The 23,658-nt window shown below is 41.4% G+C and overlaps 1 protein-coding gene across 3 annotated transcripts; it reads left to right on the top strand.

Moving 5' to 3' along the window:
* Nucleotides 1-1,932: 1,932 nt before the first annotated feature.
* On the top strand, nucleotides 1,933-20,159 carry KICS2 (KICSTOR subunit 2). 3 transcript variants are annotated; one of them, XM_077470125.1, is made up of 5 exons: nucleotides 1,933-2,357; nucleotides 5,658-5,946; nucleotides 13,641-13,715; nucleotides 16,695-17,191; nucleotides 19,322-20,159. In XM_077470125.1, the coding sequence occupies exons 1-5, from the start codon at nucleotides 2,033-2,035 to the stop codon at nucleotides 19,339-19,341; spliced, it is 1,206 nt and encodes a 401-aa protein (XP_077326251.1). In that variant the 5' UTR covers nucleotides 1,933-2,032; the 3' UTR covers nucleotides 19,342-20,159. The 3 variants fall into 3 exon arrangements, with proteins under 3 accessions (XP_077326251.1, XP_077326249.1, XP_077326250.1); XM_077470123.1 differs by having other exon boundaries at nucleotides 16,695-20,159; XM_077470124.1 differs by lacking the exon at nucleotides 13,641-13,715 and having other exon boundaries at nucleotides 16,695-20,159.
* The last annotated feature ends 3,499 nt before the right edge of the window (nucleotides 20,160-23,658 follow it).

Below are 23,658 nucleotides of genomic sequence, written 5' to 3' on the forward strand. Positions count from 1 at the left end.
AAAATTAATGAAGCTGCTATATACAAAGTGCTAAACACCTGGACATAGTACTAAAATATAAATACAGCATTCACAAACAAAAACCCATAATAAGTGATGACAAAAACATAAAGTCCATATAAAACTGAATGTGCTTCACAAATAAAAAAAGCAGAGAATGCTTCACATCTTGTGTGCAGAAAGTGCAGAGAAAATGTTTGTGTGTCCCCACTCACCAAATCACAATGACACCCAGCTTTGCAGTCTAGGAGTCAAAATATGCCTATAGCAATATGCAGAGGATGTTTCAGGATGGCAGGTTCACTGATGTGATGATAAAAGATCCTTTAACGTTAATACTCAGCCATGAAAATGTATTGCGTATAAAATGTTATACTTACAAAAGTACGTTAAAATCAGTTCCTTGATCGCTCCCCAGTGTCAACCCCTTCCCTGCCAGTGTCATTTATACATTGGTCGGTGCATTATTTTAGCATTGATCAATGTAATAATGTCACTGGTGCCCAAAAAGTGTCACTTAGGGTCATATTTGTCCGCCACAATGTCGCAGTCCTGCTAAAAAAAAAAAATTTTTTTTTTTTTAAAATGCAGATCACCGCCATTACCAGTAAAAACATACACAAATAAAAATAAAAGTCCATACATCTTTCCCATAGTTTGTAGACGCAATAACATTTGCGCAAACCAATCAATATTCGCCTATTGCGGATTTTTTTTTTTTTTTTTTTACCAAAAACATGTATCAGAATATATATTGACCTAAACCAATGAATACATTTGTTTTTTTACCTTTTTTGTTTGGGAGATATGTATTATAGCAGGAAGTAAAAAATATTGTTTGATTTTTTTTCAAAACTGTCGGTCTTTTTATGTTTATAGTGCAAAAAAACAAAAACAAAAAAACGCAGTGATCAAATGCCATCAAAAAAAAAGAAAGCTTGAATTTGTGGGGGAAAAAAAAAGGACAATTTTGTTTGGCTACAGCATCACACGACCGCGCAATTGTCAGTTAAAACGACGCAGTGCTGTATCGTTAAAAATGGCCTTGTCAATAATAGGGCAAATCCTTTCAGGGCTGAAATGGTTAAAGTGTATTTTTTTCCTTTTTTTAAAAATAAAACTGCTGCGCAAATACGTGTGACATAAAAAATTCAAAAAGGATCGCAGTTTTATTCTCTAGGGTCTCTGCTAATATATATATAAAATGTTTGGGGGTTCTAAGTAATATACTGATTTTTACTTGTAAACTAAAGCAGGCCATACATGGTCGAATGTCGAACGAATTTTCTTTTCAAAATCAGAAAATTCTGTTTTTTTTGGGATCCGATGATGCCACCATTGATTTTCAAAATTCGGCCGACCAAGCTTTCAATTTCACCTCATGATGCTACAGAAAATAATTTTCGTGGCCGGGAATCTTCTTTTCTCTCTGTAAATTTTCTTTTCTTATTACATTTCTCACACGATTCTCCCATCATTGATTAGAAAATTGTTTGTTTTTCAAAAAGTTTCCAACATGTCCGATTCCTCAAATTTCATTTCCACATGAAAATCGGCTATTGCTACAGCCCACTAATGGTGCGAAATTCATAAGAAAATTCTTAGGTATGATTTTCGAAAGAAATTTTCGAAAAAAAATTATTTCCAAATTCGAACCGTGTATGGCCAGCATTGGAGTGTCAGTTTTCTTGGTCTTCAAGTGGTTAATACCAGGTTTACAGTACAGACAATGCTTCCCTACTGCTATTCCTAATAGAAGGGTGGGTAGCACAGACGTTCTGCCGTCTCTGAGGGTATAATGAGCACAGACGTGTCACATGCCGTTTTTGCAGCTGTTGTTCACCTGCAACGTGTCCTCTTCTTCCTACACGCTTTGCTCATGTTCTGATCTATAAAGCTAGTTTAAACAAAAAAAACGTCAAAGCACACTTCCTGCCTGGTCACGTGTGCCGTGTAAACAGACCGCCGTGTGTTGCTTCCTCCTCCTGTTGTGCGGCCTCCCTCTTCCCTGGAGTCGTGTGCTCTTCCCTGTATGGTGGTGCCCGAGGAAGAGGGCGATGACCCGCCGGTCCTGTGGCTGGAGGACGAGAATGACAAAGAGTTGCTGTTTCTGATGACGACCAAGGTGATGATTCCGCTGCTGAGCCCAGCCGTGACTGCGGAGCACAATGTCCTCCAGACCTTCTTTAGCCACCTGGGGCATTTCTCCTATGACAAGGCCAAGGACAATGTGGAGAAGGAGAAAGAGGCCAACAAGACGGCTGGTACCTCCTGGTCGTCCATGCTGGCAGCCCTGGCACACTTGGCTGCTGCAGAGAAGGCTTATCACAGCATGAGCTTCCTGGGGCAGAAGGCAGGTGAGTAGGAGTACTGATGCAGATCACAGCATGAGCTTTGTACTGATGCAGATTGCAGCATGAGCTTCCTGGGGCAGAAGGCGGGTGGGTAAGAGTACTGATACAGATCGCAGCATGAGCTTCCTGGGGCAGAAGGCGGGTGGGTAGGAGTACTGATACAGATCACAGCATGAGCTTTGTACTGATGCAGATTGCAGCATGAGCTTCCTGGGGCAGAAGGCGGGTGGGTAAGAGTACTGATACAGATCGCAGCATGAGCTTCCTGGGGCAGAAGGCGGGTGGGTAGGAGTACTGATACAGATCGCAGCATGAGCTTCCTGGGGCAGAAGGCGGGTGGGTAGGAGTACTGATACAGATCGCAGCATGAGCTTCCTGGGGCAGAAGGCGGGTGGGTAGGAGTACTGATACAGATCGCAGCATGAGCTTCCTGGGGCAGAAGGCGGGTGGGTAGGAGTACTGATACAGATCGCAGCATGAGCTTCCTGGGGCAGAAGGCGGGTGGGTAGGAGTACTGATGCAGATCACAGCATGAGCTTCCTGGGGCAGAAGGCGGGTGGGTAGGAGTACTGATGCAGATCACAGCATGAGCTTCCTGGGGCAGAAGGCGGGTGGGTAGGAGTACTGATGCAGATCACAGCATGAGCTTCCTGGGGCAGAAGGTGGGTGGGTAGGAGTACTGATGCAGATCACAGCATGAGCTTCCTGGGTGAGAAGGTGGGTGGGTAGGAGTACTGATGCAGATCACAGCATGAGCTTCCTGGGTGAGAAGGCGGGTGGGTAGGAGTACTGATGCAGATCACAGCATGAGCTTCCTGGGGCAGAAGGCGGGTGGGTAGAAGTACTGATGCAGATCACAGCATGAGCTTCCTGGGGCAGAAGGCGGGTGGGTAGGAGTACTGATGCAGATCACAGCATGAGCTTCCTGGGGCAGAAGGCGGGTGGGTAGGAGTACTGATGCAGATCACAGCATGAGCTTCCTGGGGCAGAAGGCGGGTGGGTAGGAGTATATATATTTTTGCTGGTAAAACATTATTATTATTATTATTATTATTAATAAAAAAGTATGTGTGTATATTATTATAAAAGTGTGTGTGTGTGTGTATGTATGTGCGCGTGTGTGTGTGTGTGTGTGTGTGTGTGTGTATGTATGTGTATATATATATATATATATATATATATAATCTCTATCCACCCACTGCATTTTTAAAAAACGCCCAAATACCTGTCCTCCCCATCCTTTACCTAGATCCTGTCACTGCTCAAGCGCTGTCTCTGCTGCGACACCACTCCCCTAACGTCTTGATCTGACAGTAGAAACTGAGGACAGTGAAGCCATGCTGCTGTCAGTCAAACTCCTGAGAGGAGGAAGTGGGGGTATGGCTTACTGGCACTTTGTGTGTATCTATGGATGCCTCCTTAGTACCTGGCTTGCTATAGGTAGCACTTGGAGGAGGAAGGTTAGAGGATTAGCATTGGCGAATGACTACCATAGGGGGAGGAGGTGATAATGAACCTCTGTGTGGCATTGTTGCATAGAGCCAGTAACTATAACTTTATTTTAATTTTATAAAAAAAAAAGCCTTTAGTATAACTTTAAAATAATACACATGAAAAATAAAGTGGCAAGAATGGGATCCCCTCATAATGGCCACAGGGGATCTGTAGATCCAGGCGCTCAAACGCATCTCACCAATAGGGATGCACCTAACTTGCCTTTCTCTCCAACTCCCATTAAGTGGCATCTTATTTTTCTGAAATAGTTATGCTGGCCTTTTCATTCATGTTTAAGCAAGAGTGCAGCTAGTGAAATCAACTGACAAGTCCACTAACAGTCTGCATACTTTCCCAGGTCAGGGCTTAAAGTGTTAAAGCCTTTGAAACAACCAATAATTTGCCAGCCAAATAACATTTTCAGGGAAAGCTCGGTAATGACAGTCTCTTATTTTTTTTTGTACAGGTTTCCTATAAGTTCCAATTGATTTGCCTGGTTATGGTCCATGCATGGCGCACGCACCATCTTGTATGACTTAGTGTTGGTTCACACTGGGGCTGCTTCAAAGTTGTGCTATTCTGAAGCCGCCCCGTACAGCGCCATTTGCAAATGACTTCTGTAATAGAAGACAATTCAAGCCGATCTGAAGTCACCCCCCCAAGAAGTACAGGAACCTTTTTCTAAGTGGGAACGACTTGAGTCGGAATTCACACAGCCATAAATGCTGTACTTTTAATGGCGGTGATGATCACCGACTTAGTGTGACTGTAATAGTATGGCAGGCAATCAGGCACTAACTGACACTGATGTCGCTAGTTTTACTAATACAGGGATCAGTGACAACCCTGTACTATCACAGCACAGGTCAGCAAGGGGCATGTGCATGCACGCGTGCCCCAGAAGCAGGCCAGCAACATACGTGTACGTTGTTCAGCCTGCACCGGCTGCCCGCCTGCAGTATATTTACTGAGTGGTTGACAGGAGATTAAAGACCCTGCAAGTACAGAAAGGTGCCTTCAGCTTTTAATTTCCTATTGTGGGCTGACAACGCACAATATTTTTGTGAACTCATGCCGCGTACACACAATCGGAAATTCGGCCAGCAAAAGACAGATGAGAGCTTTTTATCGGAAAATTAGACCGTGTGTAGGCTCCATCGGACATTTGCTGGTGGAATTTCTGCCAGCATAAGATCGAGAGCATGTTCTCAATTTTTCCGACAGAAAAGGTTTCATTCGGGAACTCCGATCGTCTGTAGCAATTCCGACGCACAAAATTCCAATGTATGCTCGGGAAACATTGAACTTAATTTTCTTGGCTTGTTGTAGTGTTGTATGTCGCCGCGTTCTTGACGGTCGGAATTTGCTGTTACCGTGTGTAGGCAACAGAAGCTTGAGTGGAATTCCATCGGAAAATCCATCCAAGGCTTTTCCGACGAGAATTCTGCTCGTGCGTACGTGGCATGAGTGTTGTCAGCCCTGACCGTTTGCTTTTGCTAAACTACTCAACCACATCGACTGTCTTGTAGTCCAAGTTAAGAACTGGGAGGGCTAAATTGTCTGAGGTAACACAGGCAGCGAAAACAGAACCGAGTACAGTTCTGAATTGCTGACAAGATTAACAGGTATTAGTTTGCACTTATGGAAAAGATTTACCAAAATACTCTGTTATATATGTAACAGGCCAAAAGAACAATTTGGGTAAGTTCATTGTTGGGTATCGCATACACTTTAATGTAGACAATAAAAGCTTGAAAAAAGGAATTTCCAATGTGTTCAACTGAATCCTAAAATGTTTTCTGTTTGTAGGTGGTCAGTCATTTTTCAGCAGAAAAGATTCAATCAGGACAAATTATACCTCGCTGTACAATGAACTGAAGAAAGTGGTGACAACAGGAAAAAATGCCATTGGTGGGACAGCACCGCACTTGGAAGAACTGCTCTCCCATCTGTCAGAGCAGTTGTGCTTTTTTGTTCAAGCTCGCATGGAAATTGCTGATTTCTATGAAAAAATGTACTCTCTGAGCAACCAGAAATTCATTAACGCTGAGGAGCTGGTCAATATTTTGGAAGTCATTTTAAAGAAGTACAGTTCCAGGTAAGGACCATAGTTATCCCGCTTGTCCACCCAAAAAAACAATGCAGGTAATTTACTAAGAGCTCAGTTACACTTGCTTTGACTTCAACACACATTAAAGCGCCTACCGCTTTAACATGCTTTTGCGATGTATTGGTGGTGCTTTAGTGATACTTTGTGATGCTTTTTTTTTTAAAAGCTTTAATAAAGCTCGGCATGCATGTTTGTTCTCTGATATGCGGAATTGATTCTCTTAAAAGCTGCAAGTGTATAGAGCAAGAGAAAGTGCACCCCTAGTGTATTATTGTTTATTAAAGATAAAATTGTAATATATGAGGTTTGCACTCACTGACATCCAGTGTTTCATAGCATGTACAGCTCCACAACAGCCTCCTCTCCTGCTCTGTATCGAATGGTTGGCTCACTAGGGCTTGCACCATAAGATGACATTCAGCATGTCTAAGCCTCCTATTCGCTCACACCGCTTTCCGTTCTGTGGAGCTGTACATGCTATGAAACACTGGATGTCAGTGAGTGCAAACCTCATGTGTTACAATTTTATCTTTTAATAAACAATAATACACTAGGGTATGCATGCGCTTTCTCTTGCTCTATATACTTCCAGATTCCTGTCTGCCACCCAGTGGATATGTGGGAGAGCTGCAACACCCATAGTTGATTATATACATCTGATACTGATGGTAGGTGAGCAGTGGGGACAGTGCTAAACTTGGTTTGTTGTATATACTTTAAGTGCTTCAAGTGAGCATTACTTCATAGACTTCTATGGAGGCTTTGAAGCACCAATAAGGGAGGTATAATTTTTGACGCAAAAGCAGGTGTAAACAGGGCTGTAAGTTAACCATTTTATTCAGTGACAAGAGCTTTGGCGTTCAGAGAGCTTAAACCACTTTCTGCCCAAGGACTTCATATGACGTCCTGGACTTTGAGTGGAGATATCCTAATAATGCCTGAATCAGCTGGCTGCAGCCATTTACCTTAGAGCTGACCAAGGACTAAATGGTCCCCAGTCTACGTCACATCCGGCCTTGGCAGTTGTAAACACTGCAGTTTCTTTGGCTGGGAAGCCCAGATCGTGTTGGGTTTATTTTTATTTTTTTCCAGCCTAGAGGCAAGATCTGGGGACTTACAGACCCCAGATCTTGCTTTAAAGAGGACCTGGCATGCCCTATTCCAAGGGATGTGTATATGCCTTGTAATAGGAATAAAGGTGATCCAAACAAATGTAAAGGGGAAAGTGTCAAAATTTAAAATTTATAATAAACAACTTTTGTCTTCAGACTTAACAAAGCCATGTAGTCCAAGGGCCTGCCTGTTTGCATACAAATTGAAGTTCCTAAGGTTTGACCTCATATTTTATGGTTTTGATAAATCAGAAGGAAAGAAAATCTGATAGTGTGTATAGGGCTTAACTCTAAACGGATAACCTGTAAACATTTTTAAAGCATTGCCTATGGAGATTTTGAAGTACCGAAGTGTGCAATTTTAAAGAGTGACGTGTTTGGTTATCTGTATTCGGCGTAATATTTTTCACATTGCACAAAAAAATTGGGCTTTCTTAAGGGTGTGTGTGTGGTGTGTGTGTGGTGTGTGTGTGGTGTGTGTGTGTGTGTGTGTGTGTGTGTGTTTTTTTTTTTTTTTTTTTTTTTTTTTTTTTACATGTAGGAGAGAACACATGTAGGCTAGAATAGGATTGGGCTGGAAGTGGTTAAAAAAAGCATGTTTAAAGCCATGTTTTGAAGAAGGTGTAAACAAGCCCCTCAGACTATAGCAACCAGAAGCCAGAGCAACTGTGCATAGTAACCAGTCAACTTCTAGCTTGTTCACTTAAGTTTTGAAAATAAAAGATAGAAACGAATTGGTTGCCATGCACAGCTGCTCCATATTCTGTCTGCTTCAATCTTAGTAAATTCTCCTTTTTTTAAGTGCGTTTTAAAACACATATTCATCTCAAATGATTTTTATACAGGAACAAAGAGGAAGTCCTTTGTAAGTTGCAAATCATGACTTAAGAGCTTGCACAGGGCTAAGAACTTTCTCCCCACCTCAATGTAACAGTGCTGGGTGCCTGAGAGGACAGTCCCCATATGGTGCCGTGTGTCGATTGCACATATTGTGAATTTCTAAACTAAGATGCCTAAAATTGTACATGGGTGACCATTTAAAAAACAAAACAAAAAAAAAAAAAAAAATTCACAGTTTACTGTAAATAGCAGACCTAGAATTATTCCTCTTGGTACAGAATGCGTGGCAATACCCAATATGATTTATAATCCGTGTTTATGTACGCACATGCATCCTAGGCATATGTTCTTCTCACAAGGACCTATTAGACACGCTGCCAGTACTACAGAAAGAGGTAGGGTACATGGCAGATGCCTCCGCTGAATCTAGAAAAATGTCTGCAAGATCCTCTGCCCTGGTAAACTCAGCTTGTATAGCACTATGGGTTAAGATGTGGTCAGGGGATATGGCCTCAAAGGTGAGCTTATGTGATCTACCCTTCGAGGGGAATTTAGTGTCTGGCCCTGATCTTGAAGCCGTGCTGGATAGGACAGCAGATAAAAAGGCCTTCTCAGAAGGAAAAAAAAAAAAAAGGTGATCCCTTAAGGCAAGAAAAAAATGTCATACTTTTTGGCAAGCCCTGGACACGAAGGAGACAGGTTACAAAAAGACCCTGGAGGTCCCAAAGAGGGAGGGGCAAGTCAGGGATACTATTCTGACAAGCCTCCCTGGCCAATCCACAAAAAAATCTGTTCTTTTGTTTCCTTTAAGTGCCATTTATACAACAGCCATTTCTTGGAGCGAGCCGTTTCCTCTACATATGGAGTTTCTTAAGCTGTTTTGATACCAAGCTCTGGACGTAGTTCTTCGTCTTTGCTTGGGACCTGGATGTCTCTACAGATCCATCAGCAGGATTTCTTGTCTGACTATCTGAGCCTTGCTTTGACCTTTGGGTCATTTTGGAGTTGAAGGGGCAATTCATAAATATAACAGTCAATGTTTGGATTGATGTGTTGTCAGGTTTTTTTTTTTTCTTCTATCAAGTTACTCCTATGAGAGTCTGATCTCTGTATGAACTCACTCCTACCATTGCGCTTTAGTTGGACATTTATTTTTACAACAATCAGTCCGTTTGTCCTCAAAACAATATCGGAGGGCTACAGACTGGAGTTCTCTCAGTCCCCACCAAGTCGGCTTTGCATACCCAGGCTCCCCGAGACCTAGAAAAATCTCTAGCAATGTCATCTCTCCTGCAAGAACTCATTCAACAGAAAGTGATCATAGCTTTTTCTCCCAGAGGAAAAAATAAAAACGACAAAATCCTGCGAACCTTAAAGCATCCCGCTGCCAATATACCACTAACAGCTGCAAACGTTAAACACGTCTCAACCATTCGTGCACAATGTAAACTAGACTAAATATATGCTGCGCTAGAGTGGTGCTACATATGTGGCAAAAAATGTAAACCCACAACTGGTATAAAGTGCACAAGTGCCATATGTGCCAAAGGAAACTCAGTGGGGTTATATTAACCCCTTTGAACTGAACAGTGCCACTGTACTCAAAATATACATATATTAATAGTGATCTTAGTGCAGTGATCTTGGAAGTATATGAGAGGAAAAAACTGATAGTGCAATATCGTTTTATACTTTTATTAAACAGTTAAAAACTGCTCCCCTGCTGGGGTACTCACATGTGCAAGGTCTGTCAGTGCCCCGTACTTCATAAAGCTCAACAGATACTGCGAACAGTAAGGGTATGGCATGTATCACATCTAGGCCGGTGTACTGTCTCTCACTCCGTCCTGGCCCCTCCCCAACGAGTGTCGATACTAGGGTATGACGTATCTTCCTCAGGGGGATTACAATAATCAATGCAGTTTTATAGCATCGATTGCTGTGTTAATGCCAATGGTCCCAAAAATGTGTCAAAATTGTCTGTGTCCGCCAAAATGTCAGTCACAATAAAAATCGCTGATCGCAGCCATTACTAGTAAAAAATTATTAATAAAAATGGCATAAAACTATCTCCTATTTTGTCGCCAGTATAACTTTTGCGCAAACCAGTCAAACGTTTTTTTTTAGGAATTGGCCAGAGCGAGGCCAGTAGCCCTTTTTTTTTTTTATTTTATTTTTTATTTTATTTTTTTCTCCCAAAATGGGACTTGTAGTAGTGGTATTACAGGGTGTGATGAAAAAAAAAACCCTTTGAACCTCCGGAGGCAGCGACAATAAAATTTTGGTCGCTCCAATTAGCACTTTTAGTGGCGGTTACGAGGGTGGGTGGGTGAGGAGGGTGGGAGAACTGCAAGCCCTGTTTATCATTGAACCATTATTTATTTATTTTTATTTATTTTTTTTTTCCCCCTCTTTTTCCAGACCGGGTAGTGCTAAGAACTGATCTGGGTTTTCTACCAAAGGTTTCAACAGTATTTCATAGGTCGCAGGAAATTTAATTCTCCCAACCTTTTTGCCCTACACCATCCGGCACTAAGGAAAGAGCTTTCCATAGCCTGGATGTAAGAAGATGTATACTGCATCTCAAAGTCACAAGAGAATTCAGAAGATTAAATCCACTGTTTGTATTGTTCTCAGGCTTGCGTAAAGGGTACAGTGCTTCTAAAAACACCATAGGCAGATGGCTGCGAATGGCCATCAATGAAGCCTACAAAGCTTCAGGGTGTAGAGCGCCCCGCAGGGGTAGTGGCCCATTCAACCCGGGCAGTAGCAACGTCCTGGGCCGAACGAGCAAGGGCTTCAACGGGACGGATCTACAAGGCGGCTATGTTGACAAGTTTTTCCACCTTTACCTGCCACTACAGGTTGGACTTGCTCTTGGTGTCAGAGCAATCGTTCGCAGGAAAGTCCTGCAGGCGGGGGTCCCACCCTAGAGTAAGTACTCTTATCTCTAGGCGCTGTCCTGAAAGACGAGGTGAGAAAACCTTAGTTCATCTTACTGGTAACGATATTTCTACGAGTCTTTCAGGACCTCGCCGGTGACCCGCCCTAATTGCGTTATAAGATGTGGTGTTATTGCTATGTTCTGCTTATCTAATTTCAGCATGACTGGAGGTACTCTATAAACAACTGAGGTCATGGTGGAAGTGACTGGTCTATAAAGAAACTGACTGCAGTGGTTCCTCGGAAAATGGGTGGCACTGCGCTCTCTCCAGGTGCTACCGTTACCAGTAAGTCTAAGGTACCCCCCCCCCCCCCAATAAATAGCTTTCTTTTGGTGGTATTTGATCACCACTGGGGTTTTATTTTTTGTGCACTGATTGGTGTCACTTCTGGGAACTGCTTGAGCTGCACTGATAATCGGGGCACAAGGAGATGCCGCTGATCACCTGTCCTCGCCTCACACTCTGTCACTGTGAGGCAAGGAGAGCTGATAATCGGCACTTCCCTATTAACGGCTGTGATTGGACACAGCCAGTCACATGGTTAAAGAGACTCGTCATCAGCTCTTTAAGATCGGGTCCGACCCTGTCCTAGGAACATGGCACAATGTCATATTATGACAGAACAAGAGGGAATCCTGCTCGCCATATAAGGAAAAAACTGACTCCACAAATAATTTTGTCTTTTGAGTGGACTATGGAATCTTTGCGGTTTGGTGTTGCCAAGACCATGAAAAATCAGCATGTGATTCAGCTTGGCAGTAACCATTCAGCAACCCTGAATTATCAGTTTGAGCTGGAATTCACTTTTTTTTTTGTTACATTTATTTTGGGATGATGGTCTGTCTATTCAAGGACAGTAATTAGCTCCTCAGACTGTGATATGATGATCCATATTAGTCTTTTCTTTAGTGGTCTGTAGACGGCAATTGGATTGTCAGTGTTTTTTTTTGGTCTTTTCCTTCTGTTTCTTATTAACTATGGTTTTTACCATATGGTTCAGCATTTTAGACTTCTTCTCCCGCCTTTGCAGCTCCATAGTCTCTAATAGAGTAGAGAGATTGCTTTGCTTTTGTGTTTTTCTGGCAGATTGTACGCATATTGTAATAAGAGTATATATGCAACCCAAGCCAAAGGGCTTTCTCTCCTTAACCCTTGAGGTCCATAGGATTACCGTCATCAATATAAAAATAATTTATATATTTTTCCCTTTAAGAATGTATTTGAACAATTAAATAAATCCATTTCCACACTTGTGTCATTTTTGGGGGAGGAAATATGACATGGGACAAATGTGTCCCTATGGTCCTCGAGGGAGACAATGTTGCAAGCATTGACTGTTTCTGGAACTTTAAATTTATTTTACAATGAATCCTAAAGAAGGTCATAATAAATTGAGTCAAATTCTGCTACTCTTTAAACTATTTTGACATTTATTCAGATACTTGCACAAAATTTTAACAATAACGTGTATTTATGTACATATGCTAACAGCCTCATGGTAGGCCAAAACCAAAAACGTATGCATCAAGGTACTGTCACTGTCTCAAAATGCGAAAATCTCAATATGTGATAGCCTAACACAGTGATTCTCAACCAGAGTTCCTCCAGAGGTTGCAAGGGGTTCCTTCAGCATTGGGCCATTTCTGCCTCTCTGATAAGTTCCCACCAACACCATTGATCTTTTTAGCTATCTGTAAGGAGGTAATTCTTCCCAATGACCACAGGTATGAGGACCATTCTTCCCACTGACCATCACACTAATGTATCATGAGTTGTAGAATTCTAATTGTTAGCAGGGGTTCCCCGAGACTGGAGAACTATATCAAGGGTTCCTCTGGGTTGAAAAGGTTGAGAAAAGCTGGCCTAACAGTTCAGGCTATGATAGTCGGCAAAGCAGTTGTGTGCCTTTGTGTAACAAAGGTGCACATTACATGTGTCGCAGAGGCTGTCAGTGCGATTTTTTTTTTTTTTTTTTTTTTTTTTCCCATTCCCATGTTTGGCACATTGAGCACATTGTTTGCGTCTATCACTTCTTCTAATCGTGGAATGTTTCGGCTTTGGTGCTGGAAGGACAATTTTGTGAACTTCTGACTGGCGCTGATGGAGCTTTTCTTTGTTGGAGTATCCACCCACCAGACTCCTTGCTATCATCTGCTGATATTCCAGTGTACTTGTGGTAAATGGTAACAATGGTTGGACATGGAATATGCAGCTTTTCTGCACATCCTGCCTGCTTTCTCGGCACATGCGTCATATCATCCTTTTTTGCATGTAAGGAAATTTGACAACAGTGTCACTGATCTATTATCCATTTTACACATGTGATGCCATTTGCACCCATAGTATCCACAGCTCCTTGTTTCATTTCTTTATCAGCTTTCAAGTTTTTGGGCATGGTTTTATTTTATTTTATTTTTATTTTTTTTCTGTCCATATGAACTGTGCCACAAAGGTAGATGTTCTTCTGCAACATCTTGTATTGCAGCAGTGGAGAATTTAAAAAAAAAAATAAAAATTGTTGATGAAAACCTGACAGCATAGCTGGTCTAGTTGTTTTGTCAGCATAATAATGCACTCTCTCCAAGACCATGTTCTGTGTCTGTTTTTTGTCCAGTATAGATGTCAAACTGATAAAGGTAGCCTGAGATAGCATCACATCTGCACAATAGCTTGAATCCCCATTTCACAGGCTTGTTTCTGATGTACTGCTTCTTGATGTTTTGACCTTTTTTATATTTTATCATGTGCTCATCAATCAACTGTTGCTTGCTTGGATTTCTCGCAGCCTGGAAGCATCGATTGAAGTGCTCGATCAATGGACGAACTTTGAAAGCTCTATCACACTGGGGACGAGTTCTAGGTAACATGTCCTCGTTATTTGCAAAGCAGAGCGAATTGCTTCAAATCGAGTACGACTCATTGTATTTGCTATAAATGGTGCCTGAAGATCTGGCTGAGTAGACCAATAGTCTCTGATCGATGGCAGAACATGATGCCCCATAACGAGACATATTCCAAAGAAGGCTCGAAGCTCATCTGCATTTGTCTGGAATGGAATGCTTTTTAGAAAGTAAAGTTATCTTTTACTTTGTAACACTGCTATTGCTTAGCATAGCATTAGCTGTATGCCTGTGTACATCTAGTGTCATGCTGAATGACAGTTTTATCAGTTGTTGAGTTCCAAGAGGTAAAACTCTACAGTAACTGGAAAACTGCTTTTTATGGACGGTCCCTAAAGTTCAGATAAAGCACAGGCTGAATGACTTCTATACCTGTCCAAAGTTATTTGATAAACAACTCTGCATAGTGGCAGGGTTTTTTATGGTATGGTCCGTTGAGGACCGTAGGGACATATGTGTCCCAGAGCAAAAATTGTCAGCCAAATTGGTTCAAATGATAAAATCTCAAAAAGCCATTTGTTGTCAAAAACAAGTATATCAGATGATCCGATAACATCTGACTATTTAGGTCACTTTTTATGCAACGCCAAAAGAAGCAAATTTTTTATTTATTTTTTTCGTCCACTTCAGTTGCTGTAACTAAGCCATTTCATAAAATAACTGGCAAAAAGCTAGATCCATTTGTTGATGAAAACTAATATTTTGACTCAAACAAAAAAAAAAGTATTTTAAGTTCTTAATCGGATGATACAGGCAATTAAAAACATGGGACAAATACATCCCTTGGCCCTCAAAGGGTTAAAGGAGAAATCCAGCAAATACTCGTTTTGGCTGGGCTTCTCCTATGGATCACAGGAGTGCAACTTGTTTTGCACTCTATGACCCGTTTTCACCAGAGAACGAACTGAAGTCCATTCTCTGCTGATATCATGGATTTCAGTCCAGGTACTATGTCATTGTGACAGTCTGGATCCTCCAGGTGCCTGGACTGACACCCATCTCAGCCTTTCAGCGAGCAGATGAGAGCCTGAGATGGCCCACTCCACCCCCTTCACTGAACATGAAGGGAGAAGAGCAGAGGACTGTGACTGATAGTCTACAGCTCTCTGCTCATGGAGCTCTGAAAATGGAGTGATCGGCTGTGTTTGTTTGCTTGGTTTTTGGTGTAGAGGCGTGGGGACAGATGCAGCATCGGACCCATGCTGCATCCACCTAGGTAAAAGTGAATCTAAAATAAACATGTACACGTTTCTTTTAAGCTGTCATTGGGTTTACAATCAAGTATTTAGGTCAAAAAAAATTGCCCTAAGTTTTTAACAATATTAATAAAAAAAAAAAAAGTGTGTTTTAAAAAAAAAATATATATATATATATATATTTTGTAGTTGGCCACCAGGTTTGCACACATCTCAGGAGGGACCCACTCCTCTTTGCAGATCCTCTCCAAGTCATTTAAGGTTTTGAGACTGATATTTAGTAACTCAAACCGCCCCCCTCCTATTTTCTATTAAATTAAGCTCTGGAGACTGGCTAGGCTACTCCAGGACCTTGATGTGCTTCTTGGTCCACTCCTTTTTGTTGCCTTGGCAGCCATCCACGACCCATTTTTAAATGCCCTGGCTAAGGGAAGGAGGTTCATATCCAAGATTTGATTGTACATGGCCCCATCCCTTGCAGTGAAGTTGGCCTGTCCCCTTAGCAGAAAAACGCCCCCAAGGCATGATATTTCCACCTTCCATGTTTGATGGTGGGGGTGGTGTTCTTGGGGTCATAGGCAGCATTCATCATCCCCCAAACAAGGCAAGTTGATGCCAAAGAGCTTGATTTTTGGTCTCATCTGACCACAACACTTTTTCACCCAGTTCTCCTCTGAACCATTCAGATGTTCATTTGCAAAACTTCTGACGGCCTGTACATGTGCTTTCTTGAGCAGGGGGACCTTGCAGGCATTGCAGCATTTCAGTCCTTCATAGAGTAATATTGGGCTGGGGAAAAAAATCTATTTGAATCGAGTTGTGAGGTCAAATCGCTGAAAATTTTCAGTGTGTATATATAATTATTTTACTTCTTTTTTTTTTTTTTTTTTCTTTCACCAGGACCATGACACTGTGTTGGCCCTGCGGAGCTGCAGGCAGGAGTTCTTAGGTGAGGCAGCGGCCTAGTCTGCGAGGCCGGACCCGTGGACTAGGCCAAAGCCATGGCCTCACCTAAAAACTTCTGCCCACAGCTCCTCAGGACCAGCACGGTGTCCTTCAAAAAAATAAAAATAAATAAAATTTGGAGAAAAAAAAAAACGCATAAAATATATTTTTAGATTTATTTTGAGAAAATAGCCCAGTGTGTAATGTGTTACCAATTGTTTTCTTATTGACTGGCTATGGTCCCAACTGCCTTGATCATTGACAAGATTCTCCTGTGTAGTTCCGGGTTGCTTCCTCGCCATTCCCATGATCATCCAAACACCACAAGATGAGATCTTGCATGGAGCCCCAGACCGAGGAAGAGTGACAATTATTTTCTGTTTCTTCCATTTGCGAATAATCACACCAACTGTTGTCACCCCCTCACCAAGCTGCTTGGCGATGGTCTGGTCTTTGTAGGTCTAAAATCTTGTCCCTGACATCCACTTTATTTTTTGTGAGCAGCATATATTTACCTGGAAAATGGTGACCTGTTCCATACTCATTTTTCATGGTATATATGTATGCATCTGAAGATTACCAATGGGGGGGAGGGTCAGTGGAATAAGATGGCAGCCACCAGCACAAGGGGCACTTGAATGTGAGTTCTGTCCCTCCTGATTTAAAAAAAAAACAAAACTAAACCTAGGCTGTTAGGTCAAAAAGTATGATGTTAATGCCTTTTTTGTATAGTAATATGTCTGTGTGTCTGATATACATGGGCCTGTATTTACATATTGCTTTGTCCTGTTTTTGTAGGTTTCATCATCCTCTCTTGTCTCCTCTAGAAAGTGGATTCCAGCTTGAAGTTGATGTTCTTTCACACCTTTTAAAGGCACAGAGCTTGGTATTTGAGTGGAAGTTTCTCTTGTCTCTTGTAAACTTGCACAATGCCCATACTAAACTACAGACTTGGGGTCAAATATTTGAGAAGCAAAAAGAGACCAAGAAACATTTATTTGGAGGACAGTCACAAAAAGCAGTGCAGCCTCCACATCTTTTCCTGTGGCTCATGAAGTTTAAAAATAATCTATTGGCCAAGTTTACATTTTACTTCCATGAAGCTTTAAGCCGACAGACCTCAGAAATGAAAACCTTGACTGCTAAAACTAACCTAGACTACTTTGGAAAAATCTCCAGCTTCATAAGAAAATACGATGCGGTCAATGTGTCCTTAATTTTTGACAACCGAGGTTCAGAAAGCTTTCAAGGTCATGGCTACCACCATCCAGATTCTTATAGAGAAGCCCCCAAAGGTGTGGACCAATATCCTGCTGTGGTATCATTGCCCTCTGACAGGCCGGTTATGCACTGGCCCAATGTTATTATGATAATGAGTGACAAAAGTGCAGATCTGAACACTTTAGAGAAAGTTGTATACTTTTATGATGACAAAGTTCAAAGTACCTATTTTCTGACACGTCCTGAGCCACATTTTACCCTTGTTGTGATTTTTGAGTCAAAAAAATCTGAGAAAGACTCACACTTTATTTCCTTTCTCAATGAGCTTTCCCATTCCCTCAAAAGTTCCAGAGTATTTGCGAGTTTAAAGCCAGGCTCTAAAGGTTAAAGGAATGGGTACAATGACGTGGCCTAATGGGATATACGATTTGTTGTCTTTCTGACATCTTATAGCTTTAAATGGCAACGTTGATCGTAACTGAAACCTATCCATATATTATCCTCTCCTTAAAGACTCTGAAGATAATATCTCCCAGCAGGGCTCCCTGCCTATTTTCTCCCAGCCACACCCACTACATCATCTCTGCTGAGTTGACTGCGGCATACAATAAGTTGAGAATCTGGTAGCAACTGTTTGACACCTTGAAATCTGCTCATATATACTCAAGATAGAAATCTCAATTGTGGATGGAATTCTTGCCACAGAGCTACTCTGCCATTTGCCAATATGTTATCTAGTGCAGTTAAAAGAAATCTGTAATGAGAGAAAAGTGGATGTGCTTATTTAATCTCCCCCCCTGAAAATACTATTTGCCTGTATTTTTCTCTCTGGCTTCAGTACTTTCTAAGTCACAAACCCAGAACAATCATCTTGCAGTCACTGAACGCAGAACTGTGTGTGTGTGTGTGTTGTAAGCAAGTGACTCCAAAATGCAGAAGCCGGCATTTTCAGAAGGGCATTGGCAATGGCTACCCTATATTTACCTCATGACAGGGCCCTTTTAAAAGACTTCTAAATTGCTACGTGCACATCTTAGCAATGTGAGATTTGTGTTGGCTCTTGGCGTTCATGAAATCCCCCTCCATTGATTAGAGCTTCCCCCCCCAAATTTCCTGGTGCTGCAGGGATTAATAGAGCTGAGGGAGCACCTAAAACTCGGAGTTCCTGACTATGCCTGCCCTTTCTGACAAGCTGCTCCAGTCATAGAAGCCTATAATACTAGAGCTTCAAAGAGTGAAACATTATCTATGAATGGAGGGTGTGCACCTTTGAATCATCTGCCTGCCCTCCATTCCATTAAAAGCAAGTACTATAAGGACCGCTCTTTTAGGCCTAATTTTGCCTTGCTTTTGAGGCAAAAACATCCTGTTCAGTGTTATGTTAAATTATTGTAGATCTGGTTTAATGACCACAGCGGTGTATGGTGATTGTGTTATTTCTTCTGTTGCTGCATTTATGGTCTTTAAAATGTCTTATAGGCAGAACTAATTAATAATATTGCTAAATCAGACTTAAAGTAGAAGTAAAGGTGACACCTAACTTACCCTAAACCTACTCTCAGCCACATGCTAAGCCTAATCTCTCTAGCCCTGTAAAGGGGGAAAAAAACCCCCACTATACTTGCCTATTCTGAAGCCGCTCTAGTCTCCAGCGACGCCCTTTGTGTGCAGGAGAAAGACAACACCGGCTGGGATATGCCTGGGAAGTGATGTTACCCATAGACTTAGTATGGGGCTTCGGTTGTTGGCTGCCTCTCCCACGTGCTGAAGCCAACGCTGGGATCGGAGCGGCTGTAGAACAGGGTTTTTTTTTTTTTTTTTTTTTTCTTCCCCCCCCCTCTCTCGATGGATAGTTTAGGCTAAGATTGTGGCTGAGTGTAGGTTTAGAGTTGGTTAAGTATTGCCTTTACTTTTTCTTTCAGGGAAATACCTACTTTTACAGGCAACTAGGGAGATGGCAATGACCTGCAACCATTATTTTTCTCGTTGCCCATCTCAGATGTAAACGTTAGACAAAGGCAGCTGCACCACCCTAGAGTAGGTATAAGGAACGCCTTCAGCATTCTTAGAATATGAATCCTCATTACTGGGGTAAAGACGTTCAAACAGTACTCTGCTGCTACATCTTGGCCATGGGTAAATTTAGGTGACATGCTTCAGCCTTTCCAAAGCGCTTCTAATTTGTCTTTTTTTTTTTTTATCAGATGACCCTTTTGTCTTCTAAAGTTCACATCCAACCATTCATCTGTAGAATCATAAGCGGATTCCAGTGCTTTTCAGTATATTCTTGAAATGTTAAGAACGTGTTTACAGTGCTTAGTTGTAAGATAAATTATTTTTTGGTTGATTTATTGCACCTTGTCAGCCAATGTTGGCACATGGATGAGGAAGGTTTTTCTGAGATATGACTGTTAATTTGTTTAAGTCAAAAGTGACAACGTCTTGCAATGTTGCTGGGGAAGTCACAATTACTTGTCGCAGTGATTAACCAAAAATTGTATCACATCTATCCTAAAGCAACTTCACACAGATAAAGCATTTCATCATCCATATCATTCTGTGTGCCAGTATCATTGCTCATTGGGGCACCATAACTGTGATCGCAGAGAAGAACTATAATATTTTTGTGTTCCTCTTACAAAAGATGCTATACCCTTTGGGATTCTACAGTACTAAACGTAATGCAATAATTTTGTAGCTGCTATTCCAGTTTCTGGAAAACTCTTGGAAACCATAAATTAGCGAAGTTTTCCATGATTGGAACACCTCGGTAAACATTGGGTTGTGGCCTTATTTGTTTTAAATATGGGAGTTTTTCAACAGATACACACTTATATATTTTTACATGGTAGCTTATGATTGCAGTTATATCAATGCAATTCAAACACTGAAAATAACTTTTATTTTTTTTTGTTTTGAAAGTACCTGCTGAAAAGGATTGTTGCAATATAGTGGACGTATTGTGGTAGGACGGGTATGTTTAACTGCACTAATGGCTGGGTGTTTGTTATGCTGCTGAATTAAAATCAAATTGGAACTGTGTTCTCATTGCCTTCTTTTAAATACAATGCTTCATCTTATTGATAATAATGTAATTTACCTTGCCTATCTGGAATCTATCATTTTGTTCTCTGTCATAGAAAAATTCAATTATTTTTTTTATTTTTTTATTAGTATGTGTGTGCAAAATGGATTTCCATTTTTAAATGGTAAAGATTGGATAAGCCAAATTGCCAAATTTGCTTTTAAATGTAGGAGCCATCCTTGCGCCTGGGCTTGTCAGCCCATTCATTGCTTGCACACGCCAAGCTGTCTTGGAGACGATCTCCTTCCAAAAAGGGGCTGGGCCGAGCTGTGTAGCTGATCGGACAGGATCAGGTGTATACCCCTGTGTGGGGATGCTGGGGATGTCTCATTAAAGAGAATCTGACACACACGCAAACAACGGAGAAGAGAAATGTATTATATATATATATGTTTTTTTTCTTTGCCTGAATTTCTCACTTCCTGTTCCTCCTCGGTAAGCTGTTCTGGCTGACTAACCACCACTCGGATGATGGTGTGAAGTTTACTGAGGAGAAACAGGAAGTGAGATATTCAGACAAAGAAAAAAAACATTTAGAAGGGAAATCGAAGGAAAAGGTAAGTGAACCAACAATGCACTAGCTTAAAGGAACCTATGTAGAAAAAAAAAAATGAACCTTTACAACCCCTTTAAGTAAATCAAAATATATGTAGGAATTATACTGTATTGTACATTGTTTGCACCTGTTTCACCTGCTGAAAGGTTTGCATTTCTGTCCATCTAGTTCTGAGCTTTTTTGATCAGCTCTACCACACAGTACAGCCCTGTCTGGCAGCAAAGAGGCTTAATTTGTGGCTGCCACATTCAAGTTAGGCCGCGTACACACGGGCGGACTGTCTGGCCAACTAAGTCCGTCAGACAATCCGACAGACAGTCCGTCCTACTTTTGAATGAACGGACTTGACCACACATGATGAACAGACAGTCCGCTGAAAGCTTGCGCGATGACGTGTACAGCACGTACGACGGGACTAGAAATACGACGTCCAATACACTGCAATGCAACCTTCGGCCGTGTAAATCCTTTCTGAGCATGCGCCATACTTAGTCCGTCCAACTTGCCTACTCACGAGCGGACTGTCCGCTGAAACCAAAGTTGGACGGACAATATTACGGAAATTCCGAAAGACTTAGTCCGCCAGACTGTCCGCTGAAAAAGTCCGCTGAAGCCCACACACGAGCGGACTGTCCGCTGAAACACGTTTCAGCGGACCAAGTCCGTCAGACAGTCCGCCCGTGTGTACGCGGCCTTACACTTACAGGTCTTGTCTCTGAGGGTGATCTCTATATACAGAGATCATAAAGCCTTGTACACACAATGAGGATATTGGACAAATGTCCATATTATTATATATACACATAATTATTATTTTTTTGCATGCTATTCTCCTATCGTATCTGAAGAGGTTACTAACATTACGAAAATTCTTGTACGACAGAATACAACTTTGGAAGCGACATCGTGTATTGTAATATATTCTTTATGAAGATGTGTGGTCTTGGTCTCGTAGGAGAAACAATTTATGGGAATTTATCCAAAGGGACAAAACACTAAACTGTCGTGATCGGCTTTTGAAAGCTCCGTACTAACAATCAGATTATCGTATAATTGTTTTGAAAGCTGTAGGGTTTTTTTTTGTTTGTCTGATTTTTCTGATCATGTGTACTAGACCTACTAGGCTGCTACCAAGTAAAAATTGGGTATTTACATTGCTTGAGTTAAAAAAAATACATTTACTGGTATATTAATACAGAGCTGCTGTAATTTACCAGATAGGTATTTGTCTTGAAAAACATAAATTATTGTTGATTTAAAGAGATATTTATTGCATAAAATTCCTAAAATCCAGCACCATTTCAAAAAGTTTTTTATTCCTTTAATTTTTGGCTAGTGGACAGAATAATGCATCTCATTTTTTTTTGAGCCCCTATGACTTACTATGCATCCAGCATTGGTTTATAATACAGATGTTGTTTATAGCACGGATGGATCCTAAACAAAGTGCTTCATTACAGCTTTGCGAGCTGTCTGACCCAAATGAACGTGTTGTTCTGATTAGGTATCCTCTTTCTAGTCACCATTCATAATATTGATAACCATAATGATACAAGTATTGTTCTTCCGTACAATTACTCTCTAACTTTTTTGTTTTGTAAGACTACAAACCTTTTTTATTCGTAGATTTTAGCAGAGGAAAACTTTTTTTTTTTTTTTTTGTAAATGCGTTAAACATACACGGTTCATTTAATTGTATAGCAGAGGTTCAGAGGACAACAACTAATAAATACAATGTTAAGACAACCAATCTACAAAGGGGATCTGTGGTGAGGGAATGATCCTAAAGGTTTGACTTCAGCCCTTCCATACTGGAAACTTTACAGTAGCTGCTGACTTAGACCCCCTTTCACTTAAAAAAAAAAAAAATAACTACTACTCTCTAAAAAAAAAAAAAAAAAAAAAAAAAAGCACCTGAACAGCTCATGAAAACCTATTTCCATTAAACTCAAGGAATGCTTTCACAGTGGGGCAGTGCGGTGAAAAAAATGCCTCTCTCCAGTGAAATTAATGGAAAGCTCTTCAAAAGCGCTCAGTGTTTTACTGGCAGATTAGACATGCCTCAGTGTGAAATGGGCCTTATATTTAAAGTACACTTACCTGTCCAGGGATCCAGTTTTGTCCCCAGCCAAGCAAATTTTTCAATCCGCTTCGGGTCCAAGTGCCAGCTTTAAGCAAAGGAAACCAGCAGTAGAGCCTTATGGCATGTGCAAGCCATGCTGAGCTTTTTTTTTTTAATGTTACCTGTGATGTGTTCCCTTTGTTTGGAGAGAAATGCTCTATGAACACTTCAAATCCCATAGCCCATCTTGGGAGCAAGTAAGGGAGGGTGGCTACATTTAGACTTGCAGTGGGACCATGGGAACAAGCGTAGCCACCCTCTAACAGGAATTCTGTTGTCAACAGGAAAGAAACAAAAAAAGAACTAACTTGAACAGATTTTTCTAAAACCAGAATTTACCGCATGTGTTCTCACAGCCAATCATGCTGCTCTTTAGTCGATTCTTAATGGAACCCCCTACCCATCAGAAAATGCAGTACTGTATGACTGTCCTGCGGGTGCGTTTTAGCAAAAGAGTTGGATTTTTTCCCTTCATTTCCTGCAGGTGTAACAGTCTGTTCAAATGAATGCTGCTGTGTCCACCCAAATGCACTCACACAAAACTCGGAGATGTGAACCTAGTCTACATCTCTTAAACATCCTCCCTAATGAGGCCCCCCTGACCCCTTACTCCAGACCCCATAGCAGCCGTATGGGCTGCCATGGCTAATATTACACCACTGCATATAAGGATGTGATATCGCCACACAATCCCTCTAGTAAACTTTGAGGCTAAGTTGACACTACTGCCTGCTGGGAACGTGTGCACAATAACTTGTATCCCGACATGTGAGAGAAA

Source organism: Lithobates pipiens, unplaced genomic scaffold (assembly GCF_037356315.1).
Source record: "Lithobates pipiens isolate NorthernLeopardFrog02 unplaced genomic scaffold, aLitPip1_a1.2 Scaffold_8, whole genome shotgun sequence".
Taxonomy (NCBI): domain Eukaryota; kingdom Metazoa; phylum Chordata; class Amphibia; order Anura; family Ranidae; genus Lithobates; species Lithobates pipiens.

Coding starts and splice junctions, on each gene's coding strand:
- KICS2 (XM_077470123.1), top strand. CDS start 2,033: ATGGTGGTGCCCGAGGAAGAGGGCGATGACCCGCCGGTCCTGTGGCTG. Junction 5,947..13,640: donor TTAAAGAAGTACAGTTCCAG/GTAAGGACCATA, acceptor GATTTCTCGCAG/CCTGGAAGCATCGATTGAAG. Junction 13,716..16,694: donor ACACTGGGGACGAGTTCTAG/GTAACATGTCCT, acceptor CTGTTTTTGTAG/GTTTCATCATCCTCTCTTGT.